This window comes from Trachinotus anak, unplaced genomic scaffold (genome assembly GCF_046630095.1).
Source record: "Trachinotus anak isolate AG129_WGS33_773 ecotype Australia unplaced genomic scaffold, CSIRO_AGI_Tana_v1 ptg000016l, whole genome shotgun sequence".
Taxonomy (NCBI): domain Eukaryota; kingdom Metazoa; phylum Chordata; class Actinopteri; order Carangiformes; family Carangidae; genus Trachinotus; species Trachinotus anak.
Genome location: NW_027273867.1, coordinates 18,575,019 through 18,593,524, shown reverse-complemented (window position 1 = coordinate 18,593,524; position 18,506 = coordinate 18,575,019). Strand labels below are relative to the sequence as shown.

The 18,506-nt window shown below is 37.7% G+C and overlaps 1 protein-coding gene across 1 annotated transcript; it reads right to left on the bottom strand.

Moving 5' to 3' along the window:
* Window positions 1–162: 162 nt before the first annotated feature.
* On the bottom strand, window positions 163–17,649 carry slc44a4 (solute carrier family 44 member 4). Its single transcript, XM_071500386.1, has 22 exons — window positions 17,416–17,649; window positions 12,109–12,157; window positions 11,783–11,856; window positions 9,322–9,400; window positions 9,125–9,224; window positions 8,897–9,022; window positions 8,683–8,743; window positions 8,279–8,405; window positions 7,511–7,594; window positions 7,076–7,188; window positions 6,485–6,607; window positions 5,531–5,630; window positions 5,175–5,267; window positions 4,962–5,064; window positions 4,441–4,700; window positions 3,788–3,882; window positions 3,292–3,395; window positions 2,935–3,008; window positions 2,242–2,312; window positions 1,315–1,409; window positions 1,132–1,216; window positions 163–815 (listed from the first exon to the last, which is right to left on the bottom strand). The coding sequence occupies exons 1-22, from the start codon at window positions 17,453–17,455 to the stop codon at window positions 697–699; spliced, it is 2,175 nt and encodes a 724-aa protein (XP_071356487.1). The 5' UTR covers window positions 17,456–17,649; the 3' UTR covers window positions 163–696.
* Window positions 17,650–18,506: the final 857 nt, after the last annotated feature.

Here is an 18,506-nt window from a genome sequence, read left to right as displayed (position 1 = left end):
AGTGCTTGAACAACCATCACACAGTAGCTGGAATGTGAATTAACATTATATTTTATATATTATATTATTATTATTGTTATATTATTAGACCACTGCATCTCTGCAGTCTTCAGCTCAGATATGCAATGCAAAAATTGGAAAATAAAGTCATGTGTAGTCATATTTACAACATAATCAACATGTTTTATTCATAAAACAACCTTTTTACAGATAGTAAGTAAAAATATATGATGTATAAGAACTTTTTTTGCAATTGTTTTGAAATGTTATATGTTCCATCTGAAGACATCACATATTAAGAGTCCTTAATAAAAGATTTTCATTAAAGCCTAAATCTTACTGGCTTTCAAAGCTGTTTAACTGGATTATGTGATCCCTGATAAATCAGTTTAAAATGTCCATGACAGTGTGAACACCAGCTGTATGACCAGAAACAATCAAGAATTATTTTAGAAATACAGTATATAATATATCTTGCTACATAAAATGACACATTACCTACATTCACATGCCCATTCTTTCCTTATGTACAACAAATGAACATACACAATAAAAAAATAATAATTAAAAAGTGCAAAATCAGCAAATCAGTTTTGGTAAACGCATTTAGAAGAGGATGAATTATTAACAGGTTAAAACTGAAGTTACAAATAGCAACAATCCTGAGAATCTGTGATTTTCATGAGGTAAAGATCTTCAGTCCTTCGCTTTACCTTTTTTCTGTCCCTTGTTGGATTTGTTGAGGATTTTCATGAGGTTTTTGGACATAAAGTACGGCTTCTGTAGAGATCCGTCATTACGCTCCAAGTCTTCCACTGTGAGAACGAGAGCCACAGTGTGAGAAGTTAAGTGATGAAACAGACCACGTGTATTTGTTTTCTGTATGTGTGTATTATAGTATTATTCCATTATAAGTGATCTAAATAAAGTTTGTAGCTCGTTAAAATGCTCTTAGCAAAAGATTATTTACACATTTCTAAATCTTTTCCCTCAATAATAATGTTGCAGTAGTTATCAATCTACGGGGATCACTTTACTGTAAATTAAACCTTATTTTACTCTCTATTTCTATGTAAATGAGACATATTAAAATGTGAATGTTGGGGCTTTCATAAACCAAACTGTACTCACAGAAGCAGAGGAAGAGTGTGTCGACACACATGTTGTACACACTGAAGAATCCATGAGCTATGAGGTAGCTACCAAACACCACAGTCTAAAACAAAACACAACAAGGTAAAATAAAAACATGATTCAGATTCATGATTCAAACCTCTATTAGTCCAATGAACCTGTAGGTGATTGCTGACTTACAATAATTGGCATCCAGTAGTAGTTGAGTGTTTCAGAGCGGAAGGTGCTGCCTGGTAGCAGAATTCGCCCAGAGAAGAAGAAGAAGGACAACACACCTGGAAAAAAGATTGAAATTACAGTGTCTCTTTATTTCCTGTTGCATTAAAGTTAATACTGAACTTCATACATCTTGTTCTACTGTATTAAAATTATTTATATTTGTGATGATTAGAGTTCTCACTCTTGCACCTGTAGCATTTAAAACATGATGAACTACAATCTATTGTGGACATGATCAATGAATTCAGGCTAGTGGCTCTATGAGGTTGTACTTAGGCACAGCAGTTCTTTGAGATAAATGCAGGTACATGTCTTACAATGGTCAAGATCCTAGCTTCTTGGTATGCTAACATTTGCTAATTAGCAATAAACCCAGCTCAGGCCCTTGGGAATGTCAATTTTCCTATGCACCAATTAAGGAGCAGTGCTCCTAATTTTGTTGTATGCAGAGCTTACAATGGCAATAAAGGCTTTCTAATTCTAATTCTAATGTCATTTTGTTTTGCAGGTATCTGGTCATAAACCAAAATATTGGACAAATTAACTTTGGACCTGATCATGGTGCTAGATGAAAAGTTAAGGCATCCTCGGAGTCAGTAGGATTCATCCTCTCGGGTCCATGTGTGTCTGTGCACAATCTAATCACAATCCAAACAATAGTTGTTGATAAATCTCAGTCTGGACCACAGTGGTGGACTAATGGTCCACCTGACTGAACGACAGACCCAACACCTACACTAACATCCATAGAGTCATGTTGCTAGTATGGCTAAAATTATTGGTATCATTTAAAAGTGTCTTTTGGTCAAACCAGTTTGTCGGCTTACAGCAGGCTCTGTGGTTAACACAGTCCTCTGTAATTTTCCAACGCCCTGCTGTCATCCTTACCCACTCCTCCAACCACCAGGAGCTTCCCAAAGAACAAGAGCAGGTCTGTCACTTTATCGAGCACCACGACCCTGAAGAGACACATATTCAGAGTCAGAGAAACATGCCACTGTTCGCAGAGTCTCTCAAACACAAACACAATACACCAAGTACACCTAGCTAAAACTAATACAATCTAATACAACAGTTCTGCAATAAATTCACTTCTTGTGAATGTTACAATGTTCAGTTTTTATTGAAACTGTTTTAGAGGTGTTGACTCAATTGAAGGACCATTTTGGAGCCTGCAGTTTGTGGTGCTATTGAATTGTATTGTGTTAAACTGATAAGTGTTTATATCAGTGAGGGTAGGCTAAACACAAACACTCACTCGCAATACACACCGTGTATACACACTGTGCTGTATTGCAACAGCACCACAAACTACATCCTCCAAAATGAACATACAGTTGAATCTACACCTCTCTAACACTGTTTCAACACAAACTGAACTTTATAACCTTCATGAAGGAGGATTTATTGCACTTTATTGACTGTTGTATTAGACTGTATTACGTTTAGGGAGATATACCTAATAAACTGGCAACTGAGTGTATGTTCATGTTATAGGCAGGTCATTACACAGACAGTGGAGACCTACAGTACTGACAAAACAAATTCCTTTAGCATAGGAAACATAACTTCAGCACAAACCTTATAACATTTCTCATGAGCAGCTTGAAAGCATTTTTGGCTGAGACACAAAAGTTTTTCCCATAAATGGCAATCTGATAAAGAAAAAAAACATCTGGTCTTAGGGAAATGTACATGCATTATATTATACAAAAATATTTGACAGTTAAATGATAGTAACATTGTATAAATTACTACTGGTGGTAAAATCAAGTGTCATCCTGTACATTTTTGTGATACTGTGGTTTTTAGTGGAGAGAGCAGAGAAAGTCCTGTTTCTCTAGTACTTAAGAAGTTTAGGACCAGCATTACTCCTGCTACAATACAAATGAAAATTATAATAGGCCAAAAGTAGAAAAACAATCTAATTGTGTTCACCATGATGTAAGCGTTCCTGTTGAGAAACTTGATGAACTTCTCCAGACACCAGAAGCAGCACTTCATGCAGCACAATATGAAACGTGCAACTGGATTCTGTGCCGCTAGAGGACAAGAGGCCAAGACAAGTATAAGAAGTTATTTATGTGACATCATTTGACTTCCTTGATTAGCCTGCACACCTGTGGTATTCCTTTATCTACTTTAACATTTGTAAAGTACAACTGAAGGTATAGTGCAGAGAAAAGAGATGAAAAAACAGTCGATGGATCAAAAACCAAAGAAGTGCATCATCAATATATCTGTCGTAACCACTAAACTCTGTCCTGCCATTTATATCTGATAAGACTCAAGCCTGCATTGACTAAACTGCACTTGTATTAGATCCCAGGATTAAGACTTTGTATTTAAACTGAAGCACAAGTTAATTAAATATGCAAAGCAAATAAAAAATGAACAATATGAGGATGAGATAAAGTGAAAATGTCAGCATTACCTCTTGTTTTGTGGTCAATATACTCCAGAATGATCCTCACTATCTGCACCAGGGTCAGGATCAAAGCACCAAATGCCAGTGAGCCCACATGGTACCTGAAATGTAAAAAAAAAAAAAAGTGTCACTTTAGTGATATGAGAGAGACAGATCATGCTGTCACAATATAGAGTTAGCGAGTCAACTGTGTATACAGCAGATCATTTAATTTTAGTAATTTACAAAGAATTATCTAACAGTGGCAAGTGAATCTAAAGCTTACTTTACAATACAATACTTGACAGTCGCTAAAAACATAAGACCATAGCAGCTACACTCATCATATATGTATGTCATACGTAATATGTAGGTATAATGTGCCCTCTAGTAGATAGAGAGTGCAGTGAGCCACAATGTCCAGTGATTTAACCTATTAGTTATCAAAGAGTTTATGACTTTTAGGTCAAACATTTAAATGGGTACAGGTTGAAAAACACCGACATTATGGTCAGCGTCACAGATACCTTTGTGCTTAATCATTCAAGAAGCAAATATCACTACAGTTCACACATATAAATTATCAAAGCAGTTTAGATTGTGTGTGTCAACCCTCTGTGCATGTCCATATAATCATGTTACTGGGAGAATTAGGTGATGACAGCAGCTCGTGAACCTACCTGAGTGAGCGCATAAAGCCGCCGCAAACAGGGAACATAGGGATATCATCTGGTTTGTTGAAAGCCCAGTAGTAGGAGGCAAACGCCCCAGCCAGCGTACACTGCCCCAGGGCAATGACAAAGTTGACACACCAGAGAAAAGCCACCACGTTGTAGATCTGCAGATTGAAGAGGTTCCTCTGGAAGAGACCCTCGTCGTTGTATTTGATAAAGATGCAGCTGGCTGAAGGGCATCCTGGGTAATCTGATGAGGTGAAGTTCTGAGAGGAGGAAATGGATAATTGAATGAGTGGAGCACAAAGACTGTGAACGGTGATAGTATTACTTTAATCATACTCTTGACTTCTAGGCTACAGTCAAACCAAGGCTTTGGCGGCCATTTATTTTTTACAAGAGGAATCTACATGTTACTAAATTATAATTCCTTCTACCGGCTAATTCGACAAAAGCAGAAAATGTGAGAAGGTTTTACTGTAGGTCACAGTTATCATCCACTTTAGCCTCACGTTGTGCCCACTCACCCGAGGGTCACAATCCACGCTGCCATTGATACTCTTACAGTCACTTATCGTAGAGTTGAGAGCCACCACTCTGTAGATTGGACCTCCTGAAGTGGCCAAGTATCTACATACATTAGTTTAAGAGAGGAACTGATGCTCTGGAATATAGAAGTGATTGACCAGTCTGTATGCAAATGTATACACACATATTGTACATCAAATTAAAAAGGATACAAGGCAGTGGCGCCCCAGTAAGCAACGCACACCAGCAGGAGGACAAAGGTGATCAGAGGGTACAGCAGAGCACACATCATGTGACTGACTGCCCTGTGAAATATCAACACACACATCATGAGGTTGTGCCAAGGCCTTATGTCATCTCCACGGTAAGATACAAACCAATCTGAAGGTACATTCATGACAATAACACCTGGTTTTCAAGAAATGGCAAAGCTGATTATTATTATTGTTAATCCATCTTAATATAATAACGTAAAAATAAATTTCCTTTAGAGATAAAGGACATCTAGATTATTTAGAAATAAGAAAACCTTGTGGACAGTGCTTTTATTTTTAATATCATAACTCACTTGCTGGACTCCTGGATGAGGGCAATGGCTATGAGTATCCTGGTTCGCAGGAAGATGAGGGTCAGGAGGATGATCGCCTCCGCCACAGATATGATTATCACTGAGGAGGAGGAGGAGGAGGGGGAGAGAAGGAGGAGAATAGGAAATTGTAAAAAGAGAAGGAAAAAAGGCTCCAGAGGCTTTGATGCCTCTCCCTGCAGCTTTTATACCCACTACACACCATACTCACTCACAACTCAGCACACACACCCTACACAAATGACTATACTCTGGTATTAGGCCTCAATTTGGAAACATGATACAGCACCTTCGCTCTATTTCATTTATTTATTTCACTCTTTCTCTCCTCTCTGTTTTTGTTATATACTGTAATTTGTCTGTTGTCTGTTTCAGTGCACAATAAAGAAAAAGATTTTAAAAAAAACATCTGCTGCCCTAAGCATGACTTAGAAATGTGAACTCAAAAAGAGGAAGCTCTAATATGAGCTACATAAACAGTTGCAGCGAGCCATAAACCCTAAATCAGGGTCATCTGTTATCAGAGGCAATTTACAATGTCATTAATCAAATGGTGTTGTAAACAATACAACTCTTCTGTGTATATAAACATTGGTTTTATTCCATTCATTTTTAGATACGGATATCTTAATATGTAGCCTAGATTCTCTAATTATCATTGGTTATTTCCATGTTATATCTCTCATTTCCTTTGTACTGGATAACTGGTCAAGACATTACATCATCTGTCACATCAAGGGTGCTTTAATTTCTTCTATACAGTAGACTTCATTTTACTGAGCTTTCTACCCAATACCTGACTTATATAGGTGTTTGATGTGCATACACAACAATTATGGCTGTCAGTAAACTGGGAGACTGGGAGAAATGCTTGGTGATGCTAAACTAGCACACAGTTAAGTCAAATTGGATTGAAAGCATTTTAATCAAACTCACAGAATGCCAGCCAGGTCTCTTGGACTTGCAGGTAAACATTGAAGTTTGTGGTGAAACCAATGTCGCTGATGGTAGCAGAGGTTTTCTTGTAGTTATCATACTCCCAGTAGCAGTGCCATATCCCTGCAAGAGAAACACTCCAACAGCTCAGAGGCTACTAAGAACATATACTCCTGACCACCAAAACTAAAAACCCTGAATTAATGATCTCCACCTGTTAGTAAGTTAATCAAAGGACCAGCAACATTTTCCAATTTGTGAGAGCACAGGCCTGAATCTTCTGTCTATGTTCATCTAGACAGGTATCATTCCACCAACAATGTTTTGCTCAGCACAGACAGAATTCATTCCTGTTGATTTGAAAGTTGGCTGAAAACCAAATTACTTTCATGACCTAATTTCTAATAGGGAAAGTAATTTATCCTGAAAGTACGATTACACCTGTAGACTTTGTTCAACATGTTCAACTGAATTTCCAAGCTAAAAAAATATTTCAGTGGTGGCAAATCTGTTTGGATGGTCCAACTATAAAATTCTACAAGTGGAAAACACTGTTTGCCTTAAAAAAAAAACTTCTGTTGAGACGTTTACCGTATGCCCCGGCAGCCAGGACTCCTACGATGAGCACCCACACCATGACTGGAGCAGTGAATCTCAGCAGCAACAGGAAAAGCAAACTGACCACCATGGCTATCAGCAGACCACTGAGAGGGGAGAGGTGGACAGGAGGGGGGCAGGTTATGAAAAAAACACAAAAGGACAGGATTAAAAAAAATTTGGTTGAATATAAAAGCAGAGATGAAAATTTAAGAAAGAATGATGAAATTATATTGGATCAAAGCATCGGCCTTATGTCATATACAAAAGGTTAATGTACTGTAAAATAAAAGAGCATTTTTAACCTGTGACAAAGACAAATGTTGTCACTAACAGCTCAATCCTATTTTCAATACAATCTCACAATAACTTCTATCTTTGTTTGCGAGTAGGTGGCAGTGTGAGGTGTCGTTCTGCAAGTGAACTCACAGGAGGATCCACGGCCACGATGATGCAAAATCCTCAAAGATTCGGATGCCGATATCTCTGGCATTGAAGCCATTCACAATGTCCCTAATTAGAGATGAAAGCAAAGACAAACTTTGTTGGTGACAGGTCTCCTTTCAAACAGTAAAAGTGAAATGCAAAGGGTCAGGTGAAACAAATCCACTGAAGAAGGATGTTTCTAAAACAAACAAAGGTAACAGCTTCAATACACTTAATTGAGGCCTGTTGTTACTTAAAGTAATTCAGTAGTAAAGAAAATAAATGGTCATCAGACAGTAAGCAGCAACTACTATAGGGATTTTGGTGTTTCAAAAATATTTTCACACCACTAAAACTCAAATGACACACAAATAAAGCACAATAGAGCAAAAAGTAACCCACATAACCCCAGACACTCAGCAGAGAGAGAGAGAGAGAGAGAGAGAGAGAGAGAAAGAAAGTTTACTCTCCAGATTGTACGAAAACTACACATTCATGCTCCAACACTGCAAATCCGACATCTCATGTCACTGTGTATAACTGAATTATACACAGAAACATGAGCGACTACACCCAACTGCTACACTACATGTCAACACAGAAACTCACCCTATGCTGGTGATGAAGAGGAGAAAGAAACAGGGTTATTAAAGCGTGTATCTATGCTTTTATATGTGCAGTTATCCGCATGTATGGAAGACCGAAAGTTATGGGTGATTTTGTCTTTTAAAAAAAAATCAACATGATGAGGTTGCGTCCACTGTATCTTACCCAGTGCCATTCTTGATAAGGTCGATGGTGTTGTTGACGGTGGGAGGTAAACCTGGAATGTTGGTCACCGAGAAGTTTGAAGGGATAGTCCCCAGTAATGTGATGTCAGGCAAACATCTTCCCAGCACTAGCAGTAGGGAAAATAATCAAATCAAATTAACCTGAAATTGATACAATCATAATTCATCAATAGATATCTAATTTACTTCACGAGGCCTCATCCATTGAATATACATGTAATTTTTAAAAAAAGAAGCCGTGCAGATCCTGTTTAGCAGCAGTTAAATCCACACTAACAGTAAACAAGCAGCTGCATGAAACTCATAAGCAGTCTCTACTACAGCACTCTTGCAGACCAAAATGAGAATGAATACAGGTTAGTGTGTGCGAATGGTTCCACTCACCAGAGGTCGTAGGCACGTGGAAGAAAGGACACAGCTCCTTGTCCACAATTTCTTTTACAGTCTAAAAAAATAATTTCACATGTGAATGGAAAAGGTACCAGGTTACTTTCACTGGCTGGAATACAGATCAACTGCTTCTTTTTCAAAAGAATTCAATACAGATGTAGCTTTAGGCACTTTAGAGACACACGAATGGCACCATACTGGAACTTACCAGCTCAGTACTTGCCAGGTCTGTAGATGGCACACAGAGGCTTTGATCGAAAACATTTGCTGGACTTAAATTATATGACAGCAACCCTACAGCCCAGAATGTAGAAGGGCATTTTTCCACGCATACCTATGGGTAGTGAGAAAAGATAATCATTTCTGCTACACTGGGAAAGTACAGTAAATTGTTCAGTATTATCAAAAACTATAAAAATGAAGCAGCCTCATCTACCTGTGTGGTTGGACACTGAAGACCATTAAGAGCAGTTGCCATAATATTAATAGATGTAGCACATTTGAGAATGTCAAAGTACAACACATTGGGTTTGTCTCTGAGAGAGGGAAGACAGAAAGAAAGAGTTTTATCAGTCAAAGGTATATCTATCATATCTAACACATATAAAAAATATGAAACAGAGGTTAAATTACTTATTTGGCCCAATGCCACAGAACCATCCAGTTGAGTTTCTGGGATAAAGAACATGCCGTGGATCACCATAGAGCCAAGCTGATAGGAAAAGAAAAACAAATACATTAAAACAGAGATAAGAAGAGCAGAATAAAAGCCAGTGACGTAAAAGATAATGAAAAATTAGCGACACTCCATTTATGTCCATTTAGTCAGCTGTTTGGCACTGACAGACCCCTGCATGAGGGTGTGTTTTTACCTAACACAGAGCTGCATTTTTATTCCATTTGTTTGGGAGGAATGTGAAAGAGTCTATGATAATCTCAGATGCTCCCCAACTCTAGACACTTTCAAATCTCAATGAAAAACTGGGGGGAACTTATTATTGCACTGTAGCTAAACTATAAATGCATTTCTGATCTATTATTACTTTTGTCTATTTGTATTTTATTTTCATTTCACATATTTGATTTCATTTATCATTTTGTATTGTATTTTAGTTATGTTACACGTGAAAATATTTTTATTATACTTTAACAACATGTTAACCAAAGATATAACCACTCTAATATTCAAATTATGTCAGAAATGATCATTTTTGTTAATGCTTGTCAAAATAAGGTGTGTGATAAAAACATCTGCAGTGGCAATATAACTAAAATGTATTCAGGTGTCATCATACGGTGTAACACCGGCAGCTCACAAATGAAATTTACAACTTCTCGATCCAACCACAAGAGGGCACCTTTAGCTATGATTTGTGTTCACTTGTTTTAAGTTGCTGTGGACACAAGCGTAATGAATGTAATATAATGCAAAATATATTGCAATTGACAAAATGGTAATGGAAATGCTAATTTCTCCACTATTTACTCATATAATAATAGTTATGTATATTAATTAGCATATTTTGTTAATGGGGAATAATCCAGTCACTAATGTATCAGCAGTAGATTTCTCCACTAACCACAAAAAATCCATGTTAGCCAACCAGTGGTTTTGAACTATCGCCACTGGAGGAAATAGCTGATAATATGGGACACACTGAGCCACTGACACACATAAGGTGACTGCTTCACCTATCAGGCCTCTCTGTTGACTCTAGATAAGAGCGAGGGCCCTCAGTGCTGGAATGAGTTTGATGACAGGGCAATAAAAAGCTATTAGAACACAATACACAGTAATGGAGACAAAAAAACTCTGTTAAAGAAACTTTAACAGAAACTGTAATTTACTTAATATGCAAACTTTACACTTTTCACCCAAAGTACTGTGATTGGAGAATTGTAATAGACAGATTCAGACAAAGGGGGGATGAGAAAAAAAAACAAAACAAAAACCTGAAAATAATTGCAAACTTTTAAAAATAATTACTCAAATTCACTGATAAATAGTTAAAGTATTGTGTTAACTCTGTGTTAGCTATCAAGTGCTTTTTTTGCACTTAACAAAAATTGTGAAACATTAACTGCAGTAAAAGCTGTGTGTAACTGAAGTTGTGTGTGTAAGGTATAAGGAAATAGTTGTGAGGTCAAAGGAACACACAAACAAGGACTGTCTAAGGTTTTAATGGAGCAATCTGATTGTGACACTCTAGAGTCCATAACATGGCACTTCTGCTATAGTGTTATTTTGCTCATATGCTAAGACTTTATATATAGATGTTGCTTAATGCAAGATTTATAAAGCTCTTCCTTGTGAAGTATCTAGTGAGGAAATCTGCTTTTCATTCATTTCCCATGCAAACAAGATCACATTCTTGGTGTTGATCTCGCAATGTTTGCACCAAAAGATAAAATATTGGTTAGATTTCCTAGACTGTATTTAATATCTCACTAGTATTTCAAACAATGTTCCCTGAAAAGCACCTTCCTGCCTCACAAATTTACATGTTAAATCTCCTTTGTTTAATCAGTGCAAAGAAAGCACAGTTTTTCTTCCTGGAGTCTTGATGTCACCATCCAGGGCGTCTCCTGGATGATGACATCCAAGAGACTGATAAGGATCTCCTGATTAAAACTGATAAGGATCTCCTGCTCCTTATATAAGTTATATTAGTTATAGTCCCATACAATTTTTTTTTGTGTGCAAATTAGTGAGCTTGAAGGTGACAGTAGGCAGATTTTTTTTTACATTTGGATAGAGCCAAGCCGAGCTAGTTTTCCAATTTTTTGAGCTAAGCTGAGCTAAAAAGCTGCTAGCTGCAGCTTCATATTGAATGGATAGTTTTGAGTGTGGAGGAGATTAAGAAAGTGACTAAGCATGGTTTTCCTAAATGGTGAACTTTTTCTTTGAGGCAGGCAGCAGAGCGAAAAGAAAGAGAGAGTGGATTAACAATAAAGTGAAAGAAGAAAAACATAAGAACAAGTTTCAGATATAACTAGTGGAAATGAGAAGGACCCAGAGACAAGAAGGTGAAAACAACAGTTGATCGTGTGACAGATTCAAAGGCCTGTGTTGGAGTTGGCAGGTTACTCTCACCTAATATCCCGACCACTATGTAGCCAAGGATGACTGCCATAAACAGGATACAGCAGATTATATCAGTGCACCCTCTGATGAAGGAAACAGAGACAGCAACAAGTGTAAGTCAGATGGCTGAGCTTTGCACTGAAATTTGCCTTGGGGGTGACAAATGTGATTCAATCAGTCAACAGAAACTCTGCAAATGCAATGTCAGCTTTGCAAACACAAAGACTCACAAAGCACATCAGAAAACCCCTCATCTAGACTGAGGATTTGAGAGGTTAAAGGAGACTAGCTGGTGGGCTCGACCAGCAAGCCAGTAGCTGGTGAGACAAATTCACCTTTTCCTAATGGGTCCGTTGAAGGTTGGGTCAAACTGAGCAGGTTCTCCTGGAGAAGAAAAAAAAAGAAAAAAAATGTAATAAGTCTCATAAATGACTTTTAATCTCTCCCATACAATGACCTTTACTGACTAATGGTGCGTCATGTAACATTAATCAGCAACTTCCTTGTTTGTGTTTTCAGAGATTATCAAGGACACATTAGTTTGTAATGGCACTTACAATGCAATTCCACCTTAAGGAAATGCCTTGTTGATTAAATCTGTGTATGTGTACTGTATAAGCAGAAATATGGAGGAGGTGTTGTGTAGACTGTTTAAATGTGTTTCTTCTGTTTCTAAGCAATAAGGAGTCTTCTTGTATCCTCTTGTTTGAGTTAATGAATTACAGTTCAACTGAATGACAAAAAGGTTTAGAGACTAGAGAGGGATTATATTATATTTTTATGGGCTGGCTGTTTAGAGGAGTTTCACAATATAATCACGATGACAAAGGTGATTATATTACAAGAAAGCAAGGTTTCCCTGTTGTTTCCTGGAACAGACAGAAGGACAGCCAGCCTACCAACAATGAAATCTAGTGGGTGTCATCTCAAGCAAGAAGTTGCTTCCATACTAACTAAAGAGCAGTTAGTTCATGTGAGTTACTTTGTGTGCACACACAAGTGGAGAGAGGACAGAGAACAGGATGCAAGTTGAGGCACAGTGTTAGACTTAGTAGCTCGGGGTTATTTGAATACATTTGAATTAAAAGTACAACTTTCAAAGACGGAAGAGGCACGGACATTTAATATATTTAATTGGGAATGTGACAACCTGAAAACTAGTTTGAGAAGATCCCAACTGAAAACATTCCTGTGATGAGAATCACATTACTGAGGCTCAACCAGGCTCCACTGCATTATCCTGTCAGGCAGGAAAAACACAACAGGCTGCTTGGAGCGTCATCCCTATAGGACAGTTTTTAGGCTTTCTAATCCACATCCACAATAGTTTTAATGAATATCTCTCTTGGTCCTGAGGAGTTTGGTCTGGATGCACTTAATGTCTGTGTAATTAATGTACTGTAAAATATGTTGTACTTTAATACTAACTGATTATTCTTGATCTAGTGGTGGTAAATACCTAATACCTACCTAACGTTCATACACACACACACAACAGTCCCCTGGGATGGACATTTTGCAAAGCAGCTCACTTGTGATAATTATTTCTCATGGAAGCTCGAGCAAAACTATCTCCACTGGCTGTTATTTGAATAGGAGTAAATGGAGACTGTGTCAACACTGCCAGCAGACTCTCACATCGGGATGGAAATTTTCAAACAGGATGCAGTAAGTCAGTAGCTGTTCATATGACTGGCATAGACCCAGATTCAGTCTGGTAAACAAACGTAACCCAAAAAAACAAACATACACATTATTTTTCCTTTACACAGAAAATATTAGAAACTGCTTCCATGGAGTAGTGGCACGGTAAAATCAATACAAATGTGTGAATAAAATGGAAATGTAGCTAGAGTGGAGTATATATTTCGACAAACTAATAGGATACATAAATAACTGACATGGATCACATGTAAATAAGTGAAAGTAAATGGAAAGCAGCACAAGAAAACAAATTTTCTTTCCACACCAATGGCTCTGTGCTCACCGGTTGTTTCCTAAACCCTCTTTTATGGAACAACAAAATTACTCAGGCTGCGATATAAAATATTGTCAGCAAAGGAACCTGTTCATCGGCCTCATGTAATGCCACCAGTGTCAGATTTCAGCTCTGCTAGGATAATGCTGTGTGTCCGCAGTGAATGACATCAGTGAAATGGGTCACTGTGCAGCACATATGAAGGACTTTTCTGTTTTGTTTGCCCTCTCAAAAAGCCATGGGAACCCAGAACACCAGACATGCCAGCTGCAGGACATTTTTATTACTGGGATTTGCAAAATACGAAAAGACAATGGGTATGAGGGTTATTGGTTGACCTTGCCTGAAGAGGGAGTTACGCAGAAGAGGGAGTCTCTAATTTAATTTTCTTTTTTGCCCAAGTTGAGTGATACAATCAATAAAGACAAAAATTAGATGTTTGTGACAACAAACATTTATCAAAGAAACAGGTCACTTGACTGAAAGCTTAAGTAATCTAAGGGCAATTTCACACCTAAAGTTCATCAGAAACATTAGGTGTGAGAGCAGATTGTGTGGTTTATGGTCAAACCTCACTCTTACCTTTTTGTCTGTAAAAAATGTCAACCTGGTTAATCAGTAGCCTTCAGGTCACACAAACGACTAGAAAGAAAAAGAGTCAGACTTACGAAGTAATGTAAAATATGAGGGTAAGAGGCTCTAAAGCAGGGGTCTCTAACAGGTGGCTCGCGAGCTACCAGCAGCTCACCCCATGTTTTAGAGTAGCTCACCCAAAGGTTCTGAGAATATGGTATGTACAAATGGATGCAAAGTACAAACATTAAGCAAAACAACTTCACTCAGTAAATTGAATAATTGTCTGTTGTCGGTCAAATGAGTTACGTTCACATCAGGTATGCTGTAGGCCACATGCGCCTCTTCTGGATAACAGAACAGATATAAACTACACTTTTTTTGTTCATTGTTAACAGTAAATTGTTCACCAAATACTGATTAATTTTCTCTCAAACAACTAATCAATGAATTTGTTCAGTTCTAAATGAATGAGTTCTAATGAATGAATAAATTGTGTCTGTTCATTTATTCAGTAAGATGTCCACCAGTTTTCTGCCACATATCAATATTTCATATTTATTGTATTTTTGATTGATGAACTTTAAACCTCTTTCAAAAGCAGCTATACAGCACTGTTCATTAGTTCTCCTGCTTTATACATTAGCTATATTAACTAGCTCGTCTTTTAAAATCAGACTTTTCCCCTGTTGCCTCAAGCAGCTTTAACTAATTTTCTAGTCAATGATTTGCAGCAGCATTCACAACCTCTCTCATTTTCCCACACTAGGAGTCTACATGCACAGTTTAAAATGCGTAACTGCTCTAGACCAGAACAAACCCAGGCATATTTTACAACACAATGACCAAACTTCATGGAGCAACAACAAGCAGTTTGAAACGTCTCATTATGACAGTGAATCAGGAAGACTCGTCACCTTTCAAAAGGTTTTCTACTTCCTCATGAAGGCTGGTGCAACAGTTGAGAGGTTAACAGGAAATGTGTTTTGGAGGAACACAAATTTTTTTTAACAGAGGTTCAGTTGTCCCAGTTTGGCCATGATTAGAGAACTGTCAGCTCCGACACTTGTGGTCAGCTCTCCTGTCATCACCCTGTTCTCTGGTGTTTTTATAAGTTATTTGAGAAGGTATGAAATCCATTTGGATATTTACTTCCCGGGAGGGTTTGTTTATTGTAGCATTGTAAGTCCTCCCAGACTGTCAATAGACTTGTGACTCCATCAATACATCAAATACCACAGAGAGTAAACGGGGATGCAGACTGCACTGTACACATGACAGAAAAATTTCACAACAGCCGCTAGTCAAAGATCCAGGGCTGCTGAGGCAATATTACAGCTTATTGGCTAATTGACAGCAACCGTTTTGGTGATCAAATAATCATTTAAGTAATTTTCTAGCAAAAATATGTGAGGATTCCTTGCTGGTTTTGCACTTGTTTGGACAAAATAAAATAACATGTTGTGGTTTGTCGTTTTTTTACAAAAAAATGACTTATAATAAAAACAACAAAAATAACAAAAACTCTCAGATTCCAGCTTCATAATTGTCCATACTTTCAGTTTATCTTTGTTGAAAGTAAACTGACATTTGAAGAGATGAACTGGGACCCTGGGCCTGGGGCTTTTCTGTGTGGAGCTTGCATGTTCTCCCTGTGTCTGCGTGGGTTCCCTCTAGGTACCACAGCTTCCTCCCTTGATTGTTGACTCTAAATTGCCCGTAGGTGTGTGAGTGTGAGTATGGTTGTTTCTCTCTATGTGTTAGCCCTGCGACAAACTGGCGACATGTCCAGGGTGTACCCAGCCCTCGCCAAATGTCAGCTGGGATTGGCTCCAGCTGCCCCCCCCCCGGTTTCGGATAAGCGGTATGGAAAATGAATTAACATGTCAATTATTTTTTTGATTAAGCAGTCAGTAATACAGTATAGGATTGTTAAAAATGTCCTAAAGTTCAAGTCATCTTTAAATGGTTTGTGTGATAAAAAGTCCACAACCCAAATTTATTTGGTTTATTGTCATAGAAGACAATGGAAACCTGAATGTTTTAGATGGATGTTTTAGATAAGCATTCAAAATATGCAATCCTTCCCGTCTAATTTATTACTGCAAAAGCAGCGAATGAATCAGATTTTTAACTGTACGATTTCTGTATAGCTAAAAATACCAGCTGAACACAAACTTTCCAGCTTGATGTCCCATTACCAAGACAGACAACATAACAGGTGTTACGAAACGCCAAACAGGTATAGTCTCTGTGTGTACCTGATAGTCATCATGACTGGCTGGCTGCCACCACCAAGTCTTTGTTTTAGTTTATAATTAGTCTAACCACATCAGAGCGGTAAAGTTAAAGAAGTGCTTCCTGATTTTTCTGACTTGTGACCCCCTCATCACAAGTTATGGCCTAAGTTTGTACATTTTAATGAATGTTTTCTCCTTCTCAGACTAGTCTTATTTTTTAAAGACCTGATAATCTGAAAGTATCTGGCAATTTAAGAAAAAGCCAGAATTAATCTCAAGACCCACTGTGGGGTCCGAATCCCCAGGTTGGAAACTACATACTTGTTTTATTTTTCATTTTCTGAGATTCACCTGTGGGCACCTCCAATCTGGCTGTCTATTTTAAACATTTCCTTCTGTTTATAGGTCATAATTGTGATATCATTTAATAACCAAGCTAAACCAATAAACCATGTTTATTGATGTTGGCACACAAAGTCACATGAGTAGACAAACCTACAGTTGAAAATTTCAGTCTTTCTTTGTGACACCTTTTTACTCATGAACTATAACGTTAACCACAGTAGCTGAGTTTAAATATATAAGTAAACAAACACTTTTGATTTAAATTCCATATGAAATGTAATATAACCAAGGTAATGCATCAATTACCGTTAGCCTAATACCATGCATGTCAAAAATAATAATCATGAGAATAATTTGATCTGAATTATAAAGTTTTCTTGCAACCCAGAAGCTGAGTTAGTTATATGTATTTATATTGTATTAAAGTCGGTTTGTTTGTTGGTTGTGTTGTTATGTTTCACCACCGGAGCTGGGAGAAGCGAACTTAACGGGCGAAGTCAACTCACCATACTCGGAGTCCGGATTTGTCTCCTGTTTTTTACCCATTTTCCTTCCTCTCCTCCACGTTTTTTCTCGTTCTTCTTTGAAAGCACGACCTCCTTTTCTAACAGTTAACTTAAAAACTTTACAAACAAACCCCTAAAATCGCATTTAAAAACGAGCTCCGCGTCTGAACGACTATGGTAACTAAGTGAGGAAATCTTTTCCTTCCTGGCAATTGTTACTAGGCAGTGACGACACCAGCGCACCTGCTGAGGGATGCGTACCTGCGCGGCCTGTCGAAGATTGTTTATTGGTAAAGAGGAATCACTCCTGAGCATATAACCAAAGGACCAAAGGACATTTACTCATCAGTGGTGGAGAAAGTATTCAGATTCAGATTTATTCAAGTATAAGTAATAATACCACAATGTAAAATATTCTAAAAGTCCTGCATTTAAAATTCTTCTTGAATAAAGATACATAAGCAGTCCCAGGAAAATGTAGGCTACTTAAAGTATCAAAGGTAAAACCACTCATGTTGGAGAGTGGCGCCCCTCTGGGTGTTAATGATAGGTTCACAATTCTTCCATAAATTTGCCCATAAAAATACTGAAACTGGGTTTGATTGCTGCATTCATTCCTTCTGTTCATACTGGTCCACTACAAACAAGCTCTCAATGTAAGTAAAGAGTTCACAGTCCTCAACCCTGTTTATCTCAAGACAACCTCCTAAATTTGCAACCTTATTTGTGCAAAAAACTTCTGTTTTATTTGTTGATTTGGAGAAAATGATCAATGGTGGAATGTTTAGGAAACATTTCTATGTACAGAAACATTGTCAGAGTGACAACTCTTCCTTTCATTTCATCTCTGCCTGTGCCCAGTGCAGCATCCTGCCCCCATCTCTCCTCTAGCTTTGCATTGTGGCCTGTACATGCCCCCTAGTGATAATACAATATGATACAATAACACCAGCAGGTAACACTCTTGATGATAGCTGCCTTGGATCTACATCTGTCTCAAAATGGTGCACATATAAGTAAAACTTCATATGCCGTTAAAAGTGTTTGGCTGCTGTTTTTAAATGGAAGAAGAACTATCAATAACAGCATGT

What these genes read in the sequence shown, in the direction of transcription:
- slc44a4 (XM_071500386.1), bottom strand. Translation starts at nt 17,455, where the DNA reads ATGGGTAAAAAACAGGAGACAAATCCGGACTCCGAGTATG. An exon ending in CCACGTGCCTACGACCTCTG is followed by an intron (nt 8,406 to 8,682) that starts GTGAGTGGAACC and finishes CCCTACTGCTAG; the next exon opens with TGCTGGGAAGATGTTTGCCT. An exon ending in CACACTCTTCCTCTGCTTCT is followed by an intron (nt 816 to 1,131) that starts GTGAGTACAGTT and finishes TCGTTCTCACAG; the next exon opens with TGGAAGACTTGGAGCGTAAT.